This window comes from Schistocerca nitens, chromosome 3, assembly GCF_023898315.1.
Source record: "Schistocerca nitens isolate TAMUIC-IGC-003100 chromosome 3, iqSchNite1.1, whole genome shotgun sequence".
Classification (NCBI taxonomy): domain Eukaryota; kingdom Metazoa; phylum Arthropoda; class Insecta; order Orthoptera; family Acrididae; genus Schistocerca; species Schistocerca nitens.
The window spans coordinates 148,311,306-148,329,375 of record NC_064616.1 but is presented as its reverse complement, the minus strand read 5'-3'; the positions used below and the strand labels follow the sequence as shown (position 1 = coordinate 148,329,375).

Genomic DNA, 18,070 nt, shown 5'->3' with positions numbered 1-18,070 from the left:
CTAGTATATAAGACAGTCGATGGTGCATCACTGTATACTCTGCCATGATCAGGGTTGTCAAAATTTTGAACAGTGTCTGTGAGGGAACAGTTCTGCATTTGTTACATGCTGATTATTGATCAAACCTACTGAACACACTGAGGTAAAAGTGTACATGTTTCATTTCAGGATTTTTGCATTACTCTGTGTTGTGTCTTGTATGTTATATGTTTTGGTTATTGTATGTTACAGACTGCTTCACTGTTGTGAAAGTATTTTCACAGAAACAAGGATGAGTGTTGTAACAAACCGAAAGAATCAGAACTGCATTATTATCCTGTAATGAGTCACCAGAGAGCACAAGTCCCTTATACCGAAATACTCAGAAGGTATCACTGAATGCCCCCTGAATGTTTGTCAGGAGAGTCCTGGTTCACCCTGTAAGAGAGTTCCTGAAATATAATATCAATGTACTTGTAACATTTAGATTCATTACCAGATCTTTGTGTGAATGTGTGTGTTTGTCGTTATAAGTATACCTCAACATTGTAATTTTTCTGTAAGGCACCTTTTATAATATGTACATAGTTAAGTATTTACTTGATTAGTACTGTTTACTTAATCCCATATAATATTGTGTTCTAATAATCACAACGAGCTTGCAAAAGTGACTCATTCCATATCCTGTGATCTAGTCACAAAATGCATTGAACACAAAATAAACAAACAAATATAAGCACTGGATTTGCATTTGAGAGGTATATGGTTCACATGGCCATGTGACAATTTAAGTTACATTTTCCATGGTTGTGCTAGATGTCTTAATGTCAGTAACAAGATAGTTCCTTTATAAGGGACATGAATGATTTCCTATGCCCTCATTGCATTCCTCTGTCAATAATTAGCTCAACTTGATGAGATGTTAAACCTTAAAATTCCTTTCTTACCTATGGGAGTAGTACAGTTCAAATCACAATCCACTTGTGCTGGTTTTCGTTTTCCATGAATTCCTAAATCATTTAAGGCAAATGACAGGAGCTATAGCTCTGATGCAAATAACACTCATTAAGCAAAAATTCAGGCACTGGTCTAGCCTCATGGAGGATAGTGATTCAAATCCCCATTCACATATCCATCCAGGTTTAGGTTTTTCCATAGTTTCTCTAAATTGCTTAAGTAAAATATCAGCATAGTTCCTTTGAATAAAGGACACAGATTATTTCCTTTCCCATCCTTCCCTAAACCAAGCTTGTAATCCATATCTGATGATCTCATTGTTAATGGGATACAAAAATCTAGCAATGGAAAGTCCAGGGTGCAGCCCCTCCTTCCACAATGATCTCTACCTGTTCAAATTTTGTCAGTCTATAGTCCTCACCAACCTAGTCCTACAAAATCATATAAATCAGGTCCAAAACTCCTTGCAGTACCTCTTCTCTATCCATAAAATTCTCCTACTTTACAATCCCAAATTCCTGCAACCCATCACCCATATTGAAACCCTTGCTCTGCAGAAACTAATGCAGAATGCACAATTCCACCTCAAAAACTCAACAACCTGTTCATGTCATACTCCTGGCTTGGACTACCACTATCTACCATCTCTACAAGAGCCTCCAACAAACCTCTCCTCACAGCCACCAAACCCTGTCTTGCAGAACTATCAGATTTACCACACCCTCAGAAACACCCTCCCATCACCATACAGAATCCATAACCTAAACAGACCTGCAACACAATCATCAACCTGTCCTCCAAAAGCCTCAGTCCCAAAGAAGTATCACTCTTTTCCAAAGGTCTTATCCTTCACCCCACTCCCAAATTCGATCATGCTGAGCTTGTAAACAACTGCTCCTGATCCCTACAGCAGTAACACTTTCTTGCCACCAACCCTACCAATCAGTTTCAATCCAAAACCAACACTGAACTCTACCTGAGTTAGTTTACTCCTCCACCCAACCATAATTCACCCCCACTGCCTCCAAATCACCCCGTTAACTTTTCAGAATTTCCTAACCTCAAACTTTGCCTCACCATCATTCCCCAAATCCATTAACATGGAAACAAGCTTACATCTGCAGAAATAACTGAAATTCACCACCTAAAAACTGACCTCAACCTTACAATCCCACATGCTGACAAAGGCTCCACCACTTTGCTTTTGAACTGCAGGAATTATCTGATGGAGTCCCTCCACCAGCTGTCAGATACTGCCACCTAAAAGCCCTGCCACAGTGGCTCCATCTCAGAAATCCTATGGGATCTCCAGGCCCTCTTCGAATCCTTAATTCAGTCCGAGAACCTCTCCCTTGTGTCTCTCGCCTCCTCATCCCCACCCCTTCCTGCACTCCTACCTTCCACATTCTTCCTAAGGTTCATAAACCCACCACACAGGATGACCCATAGTAGCTGGTGACTATGCCCCCACAGAGTGAGTATCTGCTCTCATGGACCAACACCTGCCACCTATTAGCCATAACCTATTTTCCTATATAAAAGACAGCAACCATTCCCTCCACTGACTCTCCACAGTTACTATTCCTCTACCACCCAGCACCCTGTTCATCACTATTGATGTCATCTCCCTCTACACTAACATCACCAATGCCCATGGACCAGCCACTATTGAACAGTTCCTTTCCCAACACCTGACTGACTCCAAGCCTAATCACTCCTTCCTGATCGCCATGACCAACTATATCCTCAACCACAAATACTTTTCCTTTGAAGGCATCACCTTTAGACAAGTCTGTTGATTAGCAAGAGGCACCTACATGGCACCATCCTGTGTCAAATTTTTCATGAGTAATCTCGGGGCATCCTTCCTAACCACTCAGAATCCTAAACCCTCACCTGGTTCAGATCCATTGATTACATCTTCATCATCTGGACTAAGGGTGAGGATGCCCTATCCACATTCCTCTAGAAGCTCAATACCTTCTTCAACTGGTCCTCCTTATACCAAAAAATTGCCTTCCTCGATGTTGACCTCCATCTCAAGGATGGCTACATCAGTACCTATGTCCACACCAAACCTACCAACCCTGAGCACCACCACCACTCTGACAGCTGTCATCCATTCCATACCAAGAAGTCACTTCTATACAGCCTTGCCACTGTCTGGCCACAAAGTAGGACTCCTCTCATGACTCAGTCCCATCCATGACTGAAGAAACTGAATCATATTCTCTGCCAGGGTTTTGACTACCTGTCATCATGACCTGAAATGAAGAATATCCCTCCCACTAACCTCCCCACCCCTTCCAAAGTGGTATTCTGCCGCCCACTGAACCTACACTATATCCTTGTCTGTCCCTACTCCACTACTGCTCCAAATCCCTTGTCTCGTCACTTATTTCTGTGCAATAGACCTAGATGAAAGACATGTCCCATACATCCTCCCAATGCCACCTACTCCAGTCCTGTCACAGGCATCCCCTACCCCCTCAGAAGTAGTACCACCTGTGAAAGCAGCCATGTGATTTAACACTAAGTCACAACAACTGTGCCACTTTCTATGTGAGCATGACAAATAATAAGCTGTCTGTCGACATGAATGACCACTGCCAACTGTGGATGAGAGACAGTTGGACTGCCTAGTTGCTGAACATGCCACCAAGCATGATATGCTTCACTTTAATGATTGCTCCACAGCAAATGCCATCTGGATTATTCCTACCAGCACCAGCTTTTCTGAATTGCGCAGCTGGGAACTCTCCCTACAACATATCCTCTGCTTTTGTAACCTCTTGGCCTAAACCATAACTAGTCTGTGTAGTTCACCTACCTATCTCCTTCGCCCTCCCCACTTCAGTACTGGACGTGCTTCCTGTCCTGCCAATGCACCTTCTTCTCTCATCTCCCTTTCCCCCCTCCACATCCCCCCCCCCCCCCCACACACACACAGCTTCCTGTTGCTGCATTTAACAGCCTTATCCCGTCCTGGCCACATCCCTGCACGCTCCTCCAGGCAACACTAACATCTTTCCCCACCTGTATCCTGCTATCCCTACCCCTCCCTGCCTCAAGCCTCCTCCTTAACACCATCGCTCATCTCCAACTGCTGCTCTGTCAGACACAGTCGTAGTTGTTCTCTAGCACCCTAAAACAGTGGCCTTGTGTTTGTGTGTTCTGCTGTATTTTCTACTACAGAAGAATGACTTTGCCCAAAAGCTTAATATTTTAGCAGTCTTTTTCATTGTGTCTGTCCGTGACTCAGCACCTCCTCCAGATAGTTGATAGTACAATCTAATATTCCTTTCATTTCTTCCAAAACACCTACACCAAAAGCTGTGAAAAGGTATTTAGCACACCAAACTGATAATCAGGAACAGTGGGAGTACAAATCTCCCAACCATCCAGTCTATATTTTCCATGGTTTTCATAAAATGATTAAGGTGCACACCATGATGGTTTCTTTGAAAAGGGGTGTCTACCTTATTGTGAAGGAAATGCTTAACCTCAACCTTCCTTTTCTCATGACTCCATCTCAACTATCTACCAAACTACACACACCTAAAAAAGTTTTGCATCACCTTGGTTCTGAGAGTTCCAGACCTGTACAGAAAAATGGAATAGAGATCAACATAAACATCATTTCCGCCCTTTTTATTGATCATGAAAACCCCACATTGCATGTTGTACCACCATACAGCGAGACCTTCAGAGGTGGTGGTCCAGATTGCTGTACACATCAGTACCTCTAATTGATGCATGCCTGTATTCATTGTGGCATACTATCCACAAGTTCATCAAGACACTGCCGGTCCAGATTGTCCCGCTCCTCAATGGCGATTTGGTATAGAGTAGCTGCCTCAGAGAGGTTGGTGGGTCACACCACCCATAAACAGCCCTTTTCAATCTATCCCAGGCATGTTTGATAGGGTTCATGTCTGGAGAACATGCTGGCCACTCTAGTCAAGCAATGTCATTATCCTGGATGAAGTCATTCACAAGATGTGCACAATGGGATCACAAATTGTTGTCCATGAAGACAAATGCCTTGCCAATATGCTGCTGATATTGTTGCATGATCAGTTGGAGGATGGCATTCACATGTCATACAGCCATTACGGTGCCTTCCATGACCACCTGCGGCGTACATCAGCCCCACATAATGCCACCTCAAAACAGCATGGAACCTCCACCTTGCTGCACTCTCTGGACAGTGTTATAAGGTGTTCAGGAGGATCGGGTTGCCTCCAAACACATCTACGACGATTGTCTGGTTGAAGGCATATGTGACACTCATCAGTGAAGAGAACGTGATGCCAATCCTGAGCGGTCCATTTGGCATGTTGCTGGGCCCATCTATACAGCACTGCATGGTGTCGTCGTTGCAAAGATGGACCTTGCCATGAATGTTGGAAGTGAAGTTGCACATCATACAGCCTATTGCGCACAGTTGGAGTTGTAACGTGATGTCCTGTAGCTGCACAAAAAGCATTATTCAACATGCTGTCAGGGTACCTCTAAGCCATAATTCAGAGGCATGTAATCGACAGTTCCTGTCTCTCTTTATATCCTCCATGTCTGAACAACATTGTTTTGGTTCACTCTGAGATGTCTGGGCACTTCCCTTGTTGAGAGCCCTTCCTGGCATAAAGTAACAATGAGGATGTGATCAAACCGCAGTATTGACCGTCTAGGCATGGTTGAACTACGGACAACAAGAGTCGTGTACCTCCTCCCTAGGGCAATGACTGGAACTGATCAGCTGTCAGACCCCCTCCGTCTAATAGGTGCTGCTCATGCATGGTTGTTTACATCTTTGGGCGGGTTTAGTGACATCTCTGAACAGTCAAAGGGATTGTGTCTGTGATACAATATCCACAGTCAACATCTATCTTGAGGAGTTCTGGGGACCAGGGTGATGCAAAACTTTTTCTTGTGTGTGAATAAGGGGCAATCAAAAAGTCTAAATTGGAAGGCCGTACAGTTCAGAATCAGTATGCCAATCAGGCAAAATCACCATGAGCATTGAGCTGATCATCTCACAGACACACCAGTTTGAAAATACCTGTTTGGTAAAACACTAGGACATGATGTGTGAAGAAGTCCTTAACTGCCCACTGCACATCCTCATCCACAGGAATTATCAATGCTTGAAGGCTCTTTTCAATGGAATGAGGGCATATTAATTGTTTGGGGGGAGATTGGGTCTACGGTGTCTCCCAGCTGAGTTGGCATAACTTCTGCATTACAACATCTGCAGTATAAGAACATGTATTATTATGAAGCAGCAGCACACTTGGCACACACCATTCCACAATGGTAGTTTTCGACAGGAATGTTGCCCGTACATATTCTTCATACTCTGATGGATTTCTACCAGTGCTTGTCCTTCAGCAGCCAAGAAAAAATAACAGCACATTGGTACTGTTAGGATGAATTTGGTAATAACATCACTATAGTTCGTGCTACCACAATTACTGCACATGTGTTGCAAAGGCATGAATGCCACACTAATCCCTTGCCTACATGTCAGTGGTTATATACCCAAATCAAAGTTGCACTACATTGCATATACGCAAAACTTTTGATCGACCCTTATGTAACATTCCCCCCTCTGAAATCAGCCCCAATGAAATAATGACTGATGTTTTATGAATTCCTGAACTGTGTAAAATCTTTAATAATATTATTATGCTGTGTATTTACTTTATGCTTCCACAATTTCTGTGACATATTAAATCTCAAATAGCTGCCACATCTTTTTTTACCATTTGTTTTGTTCTAGTAGATTCTTTGTAACATTATTTGCCACCTGTGGTGTATCAGCAATAATGTTTAATTCAAACAAATATAAAAAATATTATAATATAATGTTGATTCTCAACTTACTTTATGACTGAGGACGCTAAACCCTGGGTTGGGGAATTGTTACAATGATTTGAGGCACATAAACACCATTAACACTGCAATCCATGAAGGAAAAAACTTTCAAACTGTGTGGGAGGAGCATATGCAATGCCTGGCAAAAAGAATTCACATCACAAATTCTAACAGCAAAGGAAGACAGGAAAATATTATGACCTTGGAATGAAGTGTGTTGCCCATATGTGGACAAGTAGAAGGATAAGATTCCTGAAAACCTTCTCTCCTCATTACAAGTAAAGATTTTATTGGGAGTAACTTTTGCTAATTAATCTCTCATTTGGCCACCACTACCATGTCATACCAGTGTCCATAATCTTGATGCACTGTGAAAATTTTTCTGGGGAAATAAAACTATTTTAATGCTGATAGGTGAATTTAGCCATATTTTCGTTCAAGGTTGTACCAGAACTTTTGTAGTTCCTTTACAGTGATAAATTCTTTCCCAGTAAGTTATATACAGGGCATCTCTCCCAAGAGTCACCAAGTTCAGTTTCTCTGGTGTTTCAGCAGATATTTGCTATTTCATTTTTGCATTGCGTAGCTGGAGTCAGCCAAACGAATAGTGCTCATCGATACGCAGTGTTGATGGAAAGCATCAGTTTGTTTCTGGTTATAAGCAGAATTGTTTTTAAAATGTCCCATATTATTGACAAGTATTAACAAGGACAGCAAAACTCAAAGAATAACCAGTATTCCAGCAGCAACAGCACTTCTCTGGCCTGCACTGACTGTTACTGCCGACCATGCAGCACTACAGAGTCACTGCTGGATTGCTGTTTATTCTTTATGGTCTACTGTCTCTGATAAATACATATTGATAAAAGAAATATCAGAGTAGACTAATTTGGGGGTGTACTATCAAATGGGTGTGTAAAATTCCAATTTGTTTGTAACTGGAAGCAAACTGACGCTTTCTGTTGACACTGGGCATTCCATGAAATACATGATGAACAGTCATTGTTTGGGCTGACTCCAGCTACACAATGCAAAAATGAAATTGCAAGTATCTGCAGAAACACCAACAACTAGTCTTAAAATTCTCATTAATGCCATGTACTCTGGCTAAGATGAACTGGTATTCAGTCAGTGATCACAATTACAGCAAGAGTGGTTTCTTTCCCTGTAGCTTCCTTCAGCCATGTGCCATTCATCAGCAGTGTGGAATTTACCAGAACAGATATTTGCTATTTGAAACCATCTCCATGTCGATTAAAGATTCTGTTGCTGCAAATATCATCATAACTACTACTCAGTTTTCAGTTCATTTTGTATAAAAATAACACATTTTCTAGCTTTCACTGAAGAACTTATCAGAATACTTTACCACTCCATCATTTTTTACATCATAATATCAGTACTAAAGTCTTTTTCCAAAATTTTACTCTTCAGAACATGAGGGGTATTAAAACATTGTATACGCAGACCACTATACCACAAGTACTGTTGACTGATGAATCTTTTGTACTGAATAGGAATCCACACACATCATCTGCAGGCAAAGCATGACTTCATCTCATCATAATCGTTGGAAGGTTACATGTTGCAGTAGGCTTCTTGCATTCCTTAACTGCAGTTTATTATCTTTTTTTTTTTTTATTATTCAGGCATTTTGTCACTGATATATAATCACATTAGGCATCAGAGAGGCATCAGCATTGTCAGACTGGCACATTGAGCCACAATGTGTCTGCAAAAAGCTGTCACATCATCTACTTCAGTTCCTTGGATTCTCACACTCTCCTCTTTAGGAAAATACACATTAATATCTGCAAGGTTAGAGTGTTTGCCATATGCCCTTCAGTTATTGCCATCAGATAATGCATTGAACAGAGGATGGAGCAACAATAGGTCAGCTGACCAATCCACTCTAGAACAGAACTGCCAAGAGGTTTACTTTAGTTCTTTTTTTCTGTTGCCAAGTGTGGGGTCTTGCCCACTCATTGCTAATTGGGTGCCTAAGGGAAGCAGCATCCTCAGAATGCTATACAACAATTCAAACAAATAACATTAGTGGTTTTATTTCTAGAAAGCAAATTGATGATACTTAACTTTGATTACTGCAAATGTTGCTAGCGAGAGGTGACATGAAAACAGCAAAGTTATTGCTATACACAAAGTCCTAGTAAGCACTTGATACAGATCACAACACTCTGATAGCTTAGCACTAATGTCCATTGCAAACTGGACCAATCTGAGCAGCCGAGGCTAGTAGGAGCGGCACTTATACTCACTTCTTCCAGGTGTCGCTCTTGGCGTGGCGCGGTCCAATCCATGCAACATTGGCTGATGTTTCCTCACTGCCTTCTCTGGTCTTCCATACTGCATCTTCGTTCCAGCACTTGTGGTTATGCCAGAACACCAAGAATAGCCCAAACCACATATAAGGCAACTGGAGTTGATAGAAATGTCTGCTTTGCTGAAAAACGTCACTTTCTCAGGTGCCTTCTGGACAGTATGGAAGGAAGAAGTGAAGGAAGTTTGAATTCTGAAACAGTTTAGGGAAATTTGGATCAGGATGGGTGGGTTGTAATTTGTACACACATCCCTGTTCAGCAGGATCAGGTTGAGCTACAGTCACAAGTGCAAGTATGGAATGAATGCCTTGCAGAAGCGGGCCTATCACACAACATAAAGAGAATGCACTATCTCACCACAGAGCTAAATTACCCACATACCATAAGAGGTAATGTTGTTGACATTCCAACAACAAGGACTCAAAAATTGCTGCTAATGGAAATCTCAGCAAACTGGTTTAAGTCAAAAGTATATCAGCCTGTAATATTACATGCCACTGAAGATGCTTCATAAATAACAGCAATGAAATGAGTATGGCAAAAAACAAACTGCCTTTCATTTACTTGCATAGGTAGAAATCGGTAATATGTTCAGCTGCACTGTGTGGTGCTGAATGCTGGCCTATGACAAAAAGAGTGGAACAAGAACTTTCTGCCATGGAAACAAAGATGTTCAGGTGGAGATCTAGATTAACACTGCACAATCACATCACAAATGATGAAGATATGCCATAACACCAATAGTAGACATGATGAGAGAAAGCTGTCTATGATGGTATGGGCATTTTCTTAAAGTGGCGAAGACTAATTTTAGTTTGAAACTAAATGGTAAATGGCCAGTAGGATGATGTAGGCAGTGATGGCTTGATATCCTACACAAAGGTTTCAAGATCTCAGGCCTTCATCCTGATCAGACACAAGATGAGGTAAAATAGTGACAGAGGGCCAAAACAGCAGACCCTGCCTGCATGCAAGACAAACACCAAGGAAGAAGAAGGAGGGAAAAGAAAGAAGGAGAAGAAATGATCATCATCTGAAGAAGGCTTTTCCCATGTATCATGAACAAGTGACAGTATAATTACTGCTGGTTTATATGCTATTTCTCCTACACTGAAGAGGGGGAAAATCATGCTGTAAATTTCCATTTCAAGTAACTGCTCTTTTTACTAATGACTGCAACAAATATGAGTGCAGCCAGTCTGTTGCAGACATTACATTCCCTCTATGCCACTTATTATACACACTTTCATGAGCTATGGATTACCTGCATCAGTTTTATGATACTACCTTAATGCTTTCACTAGAATGTGCAGTTCATTTCACATTCCAGTTGCTAATAGATTATGAGCTAAGGTGAGTACTCTAAAAATGTAACTGAGTGAGTCTTAGCTGTGCTCATACTATTTTCATCATCAGTGTGTTTAGAATCATTAACTACAGGGATTACATTTAAGGACTCTTCTGGCTAGCTCACAGCAGCCTTAAGACTATGACATGATGGGTACGTTGCTTATCTTCATCTGTTACAGCCAACACACAAAGAAGTATGGAGCTGCTCTGTATTTAAATGTTAAACTGCTATTAAGACACTATTCCAAATTCCATTACAAAAAAATTGAACACTTTGTAAGCTGCTGAAGCTGTGTATATTGTTTATATACTCAACATTTGAATAAACATTGTAGGAAAAGCAGTAAAACAATATTTTCTTAATTTGTACTGGCTGAGTCACATTTGCAGATGTGTATATTTCAGTTTCCCAGAGGAACACTTCAGTTCATAAACATACTTTTCATTACTAATCCTAAAAATTGTTTGCTTTGATCCACATACTGTGGAATGTTTATGTCCATGTGGTTCCAATCCACAGGGTGAAACTGGCATGGTATTCTTCCATGAAATGTATTTTCATTTCAGGTTCAAAATGATAATTCCAGTTAGTACAGTGGATGAGAAATGATAATTCCTATCATTTTAACATTCAAGTAATTTCATATAACTTTACCCTTGAGGCTCACTAGCCAAGCATCCAGGAACCAGTCACATCAGAATTCCATGTACTCTGACTCACTGATTATGGTAATGATTCTTTGCCATAAGGTACAGCTGGAAGACTCCTGGCTACAATTCCTGTAATTTTATGGTGGAATTTGCAGGAGTCAGTTTTGATGGTGACCCATGTGTTATAGGTATGATGGATTTCCAAAAAGCTGACTCAATGATACCTATCATTTTACTTCATACCTCTGTGTGTGCTGTAATTAATCTAATATTGTCCTCATGATTCCTGAGTAAGCAATAACTAGGGGGTTGTAGTATCAACATCTTGGACTTTGATCTCCACCTCTTTGATGGCTCCATCTGTATTTCTGTCCCCACTAACCAATAACAGTACCTGAACTTTGACAGCCGTCATCCTTTTCACACCAAAGAATCACTCCCATATTGTCTGGTCACCCAGGGATGGTGCATCTGCAGTGATGATAATTCCCTGCCCAGTATGCTGGAGGTCTCACAAAGGCCTTCACAAGCAGGCGCTATCAACGAAACCTAGTCTACAAGTAGTTTTTTTGCACCATACTCTCACACACCCATAATCCCCCACCCCTCTCCCCCAAGAACCAGCTGCAAAGGAGCACTCCCTCATCACTCAGTATCAACCTAAACTGGAGCAACTGAATGACATCCTTTGCCAGGATGTCAGCTACCGATTATTGTGCCCAGAAATGAGAGACATTCTACCCACAGTCCTTCCCACCCCTCATCAAATGGTATTACACCACCCACCCAAACTAAACAGCATCCTGATCGATCCCTATACCATTCCCACTCTCAAACCCTTGCCCATATAGGTTATATAACTGTGCAAGACACAGATGTAAAACCTGCCTGATTCACCCAACCAGCACATCTGAGTCCAATCCTGTCACAGTCTTCTTCTATCCCATCACAGGCAGGGCAACTTGTTAAAGCAGCCACGTCATATATCAGCTCTGCTGCAATTTTTGTACAGCATTTTATGTGGGCACAACCATCAATCCCCTGCTGCAATTTTTGTACAGCATTTTATGTGGGCACAACCATCAATCAACTGCCCACACAAATAAATGGCCACTGCTAAATTGTGGCCAAGACTAGAGCTGATCACCAGAGGAGGAACTCACTACTGGGCACAACGTGCTCAATTTCAGTGGCTGTTCCACAACTCATCCATCAGGATCCCTTTTCTTAGCACCAGCTTATCCGAAATCTGTAGATGGTAGTTAACCCTATAACATATCATTCATTCGCTTAATCCTCCTGGCCCCTGGCATCAATCTCATCTAATGTCCTGCACCCACACTTTCTGTCCAACAGTGAGAGAGAGAGAGAGAGAGAGAGAGAGAGAGAGGTGTGTGTGTGTGTGTGTGTCCAGTATAAAAATAAAGGTCTTTTCCCTTCTAGAATTTACATTTGAGGTTAATTTCTCCCAGGTAAATCAGAACAGAGGGCATAAGGGCAAATAAGGAAAGTAAAACAACAACATTTCATATGTGCAAATACAATGAGATACATACTAACTGAAAAATATTGTAGGAATGATTCATTAAGTGGGTGACTTATATTCCTTGTTACAAAAACATACACTTCCAGAATGGAAATTCATTGATTCCTTACTCCTCTTTTAATTTTAGGATTCTGTAGTCATGTTGTTGTACAAGGGTGATCACAACAATTGTGTCCAACAATCAAGCTATAGCTACTTGCAATTATACTTCAATAACTTGATTTTCAGTTCTTAAAGTTGTATGTAATGAGTTCACTTTCAGGGTCCTGCACTATCAGTTTGGTATAGTCTCATCCATTAAGTGGTCCTTTATCATAAGAGAGAGAGAGAGAGAGAGAGAGACTGATATGAGAAATTAAATGAAGGCTGTTTCCTGCATTTCCAGAGTATATTTATTCACAATTGTTAATGGTGACAAATAAAAATCTGTTGGTGACCTGATCTGTACAGTCTTTCTATTTGGTTAAATTCCTTTCTATTTTAGATTAAGTTGTCAACATTTCTCATAGTAACATAGTATTAGTTCCATTAAAGGTCACTATAACTTCAAAAATTTGTATTTCTATGAGACACCACTGATGATGACCTTTTGTTTATTTCAGGTGAACATAATCATTCCATGTCTTGTTTTGGTTATCTCTGTGTACCTGATAATAGCTCCAATAATAGACAAACCACAAATTGAATACTTATATGCAGCTCTCTTCATAGTGGGCAGTCTTATTTTTTATGTGCCCTTTGTGATCAAGCGACATTGGTTCAAGAGGCTTGGTATGTATCATATGAATCATCTGATTTAAGTTAAACATAAATGAAATAGTTTTTACTCATGTAGCCTTATGTTGTTTATATTTGTGTATCATTACAAAAGACTGTTTATTTCCTGGACTTGTCAAATATGCATATATCTCAGACAAACAAACTTTGTGGCCAACAACAAGGATGACACTGAGCCATGTTATTCTCAGAATAGACACAAACATCATTATATATGTACTCAGTACCAAATGGAAGAATGAGTGAAGCCTCACACAGTCAGTATTATTCATCTCTCTAGAGAAGAAATACAATAAAATTAAAGAACAATGTTGTCTTAAATGTAACACATCTCACAGAGTATCAGGCACACACTTTGCTTAGCAAGGCAATAAAACTGGGTATTTAAGGATGATGGACACTAGTTAAGAGATTATGTATGCCACATCTAGAAAATGGCAACAGCATGTAAATTTACAAACCAAACTAACAGATCAGTGAATGGAACCACTAATTGAAAATCTTTTGTCACAATGCTGCAGTTTGAAGCTGGGACACTTAAATGTTAATAACATTTAGGTAGGCAATCAAATTACTGGAGAACTCCAAGAATTCAGTATCAAAATTTGATTTCCCTTCACTGGCAATGTAAAATCTTCCATTAAATCAAGGAAAGACTTGTGAAAAATAAATGAAGTGGTTCTAAAACATGCTTTGTTGCCATCAGAGGGCTACCGATAGTTCAAAAATATAATAAAATCCTTCGGAAAGACTGAATTGTACAATAGCAACTAACAGTAACTTCATAAACTGTTGTTGCTTCTACTGTTCAGTATTCATACTAACAATATTCTTAATGATTGGAGTGATGTACATAATTGCTTAAAGATCAGGTATATTAGATACATAGGGACTTCAGAAAGTTAGTTACACATGTCATCCCACACTAAGACCATTGTGCTGTAAGAGTGGCACACTGTCAGATGAGGGTACGTGTGATGAGTGCCCTGCACACACAGTTCTGCTGTATAACACGTACATCACAGTGTGCAAGTGAAATCAGACATCTGGAAACATACTGCAAAGTTGAAGTACGTGGGGCAGTACAATTCTTGTGGGAAAAACATGTAAATTGTACACAGATTGACCACGAAAGTGTGCTGGCATATAGACCAAAAGCAACATCATGTCCAGCTGTAGTGAAATCATGCCAACAATTTGATCAAGGCCACACAGACACGGGTGATGCTGATACATTATACATTCCAGATCTAGCACCATGTGCTTTCCATCTTCTCAGCACGCTGAAAGAACATCAGAAAGAAAGAGATTTTCCAATGGTGAAGACATTCACAAAGAGGTTCTCCAATGGCTCCACAACCAAGGAGCTAGTTTCTATCATCAAGGAATTGAATGATTGGTAGAATGTTCTGACTGTTGTTTAGAGAAATGAGGTGACTATGTTGAAAAATAGTGCCATGTTTCTGTGTCACGTTGAAGTGTAGTTCAGCATTCAATAAAAGTGACTTAGTCTTCCATGGTAATGTACACTTCTTATTGAACTGCACCCAAACTTTTGCAAATCCTTATACCTGATGGCCAAACATAGGAAAATGACCAATGGACTGCAGACACTCTGAGCAAACTGACTTCTCAATGAATGCAGATTGAAAATTTCCATAGGCTGGGCGTAACAAGCAGTATTCAACATCTAATATGCTGTTACATGCCAAATATTATCAGACAAAAGCTTCATAGAAGTAGTGAAAGCAGAAAAAGATTAACAAACAACACTTTCAATATCAAACAATGGGTAGAATCTGGAAAAATAAAGATTAATGAAGCACTGTCACAAAAGGGAAGTATAAGTGGGGAAAGGACCATCAGCTATGCTGGTGGGATGGAAGGCACGTGTAGTACTGTGGTGGGAGCAGCGAAGGGGATAGGAAGGTAGTGGACAACGACTGGCACTAGTCCTTCCCCTCCACCTGATTATCCCCTTCACTGCATCCCCTAGAGTTCTACACATGCCTTCTATTCTGCCAGTGCATCTGCACTGTCATTTCCCCTTCTCTGCATCTCTCCTCTCTTCTCCTCTCCTCTCCTCTCCCCTCCCCTCCCCCCTCTCCCTCCCAGCACAACGACCCCATGCTGCATTTAGCAGTGCTATCCTGTCCCTATCACATTCCTGCATGCTCCCACAGGCAGTGATAGCATTTTCCCCCACCCATACCCTGATATCCCTCCCCCTCTCTGCCCTATGCCTCTTCTGTACACCCACTACCCACCATAGCAAAGATCATGGCTCACTTCAGAACAGTCACAGTCTGATGAATGACATAGTCCAATGACTTAATATAGCTAGCATTCTTTTCCATTGTGTCTGTCAGTGGCTCAGTGTCTCATTTATATGTAAAGTACCAATCTTTCCATTTCATATTGTTAAAAAGGAATAATCTATATTATGGTTTGCTTTGTTGACAGTTGCTTATTACTTTTTTCCAAACAACACTTACATACTACTGGAAAAATCTAGCTAGCAAATAAAATTTAATATGTTATTGAAGTTCATATCTTATGACTGTTTTGTTGTTTAAAATTTTTCCACTAATGTTTACTTTATCTACATTCCAGGTTTCATTAATGTGTTCCTACAACTACTACTTGAAGTTGCTCCAACCCAATCCATGTATGAATAGCAGTATCACTGATGGATCTAAGAAGCTTATCAAATGCATGCTACAGTAGCAGAATCTCATACTGTTACACAGTAGTCAAAATTCGGACAATGTTAGTTCTCCTTTGTATGATTCAGAAAAGATTAAGATAATAAATCATGAAAAGTCCAAGTATCCTCTGCTGAGCATAGAACAGTGTACTGAAAATCCTGCTATGTGTCAGATATTATACAGAAATATTATAGGAGGAAATAACATTGTGTTGTATAAGCTAGAACAAGTTTAAGTATTTACAATGTTCTTAATTCATTGTTGGTGTTCCCCTTGCACTAAAAATAAAAAGAATTAATGAAAGTGGTTCAGTGTTACACTTTTAATGTATTTGGCATTAGTTTATCACTTTTAACAGCATTTTATTATGATCATAAAAATGACTAAATTTTTATTTTAAAAAATGGACTTAATTTTTTTGTTGTACTTTTATTAGTCTTATTTTTTTGTCTGGTGCAACCTTCAGAGATGAAACTCAATTTGTAAAAGTTGACAAAACACATTCCAATTAACTCTCTGAGTTTTGTTTAATTTTTTTAAATTAAGGACAGATGTTGCTGTACAAAAAACAAAATGTTACAGTTGCTCGTATTTGTGAATATTAAAAAAGAATGGTTGGAATGTAAAAGATAAAACTTTCACCTTTCTGAATTTCAGTGCTGAAAAGATCTGTAGGCTATCGCCTGACAGTTATATGATGACATTTGTTGTGAATTTAGCCTCAGTTTTACAATAATGAGATGTCCGTGCCATATGGATTGTAGCATTTGGTCACAAAGTACTAATATAAGAAATATTTGTTTTAAACATTAAAATTTAAAACAATCTGTAAAATGAGTGGCATAAGAAACCATACCACTTACATTATGAAACAACGAATGTAACTGCCAGAGCAAGACGAAAAGCACATGAGCATTATGCATATCCAAATTGACAAAATTTGAAATACTTGAACATATTATTCAAACCTGGAGCACTAAAGGTATTATGTTAACTTCTCAGTGATATTCCAATGAGAAATATTTTTGTTACATGTCAGTTACATTTTGATAAATTTTATAATTGTATAAGTATATTTTACAGTTGAATAGTAAATATTTTAAGAATAACTATATTGTCCTCCAGGTAAATGGTCTGTTAAATAAATATTTGTTTCAAGATGCTGAAATTAAGCTGAATAATGTGCTGTAAAAAATTAGTTTATTACAGATTGAGGATAAATTCAAAGATGATTTAAAATATTTTCAATAGTTACAAATTGCCTGAGAATTAAGTTGTTTATCAAGTTGGTATTCAAAAATTGACAGGTTCCTTGCCTTGTACACAGTTTTCAGGCAAATACACTTGTGCCAGATGATGTAACATGCATTTTGTGTACATTTTCATTCCCAAGATGAATGGTTGTCTGTTGAAAATGTAATGAACTTAAATGATGACTGAATATAAATTACATTTAGAAAAATAATCAGCTTCATGATTGAACTTTTTTACAACAATAATATTTTCAGTTTGAACTACTTTTCTATTCAGTGATGTAACAGATATTCATTGTGTTATCATAACTTTGTCTGATCATTCTTCACCAGCAATGATATTAACGCAGGTAGTGTAATATTACTGAGTGAGTGAGTGTCTGTCTGTCTGTTTGTTTGATATAGAGAAAAAAACTGAGCCAAACATCTTCACAAATGTTTTGGTCAATGCTACATTATTTTCCATTCGCCAATTATAAACACAACAGGGGGAAAATTAATCCTCAATAATGTAGACTTACATTTCTTTCACATTAAAGGTAAGACATCTGAACACACAAACTGATGCCACACGCTGCAACAGGTGACATGTATATCAGTTCAGTGAATTAACATAAAAATGAGAGTATCCAC

The 18,070-nt window shown here is 39.5% G+C and overlaps 1 protein-coding gene across 2 annotated transcripts in view; it reads left to right on the top strand.

The window, feature by feature from the left end:
* LOC126248093 (b(0,+)-type amino acid transporter 1) overlaps positions 1-17,649 on the top strand; it is a 645,761-nt gene extending 628,112 nt beyond the window's left edge. For both annotated transcript variants that reach the window (XM_049948760.1, XM_049948759.1), the window contains exons 11-12: positions 13,302-13,470; positions 16,090-17,649. In XM_049948760.1, coding sequence (XP_049804717.1) covers positions 13,302-13,470; positions 16,090-16,154 — 234 coding nt within the window. In that variant the 3' untranslated portion in view covers positions 16,155-17,649. The remainder of the gene's footprint in view (positions 1-13,301; positions 13,471-16,089) is intronic.
* Positions 17,650-18,070: the final 421 nt, after the last annotated feature.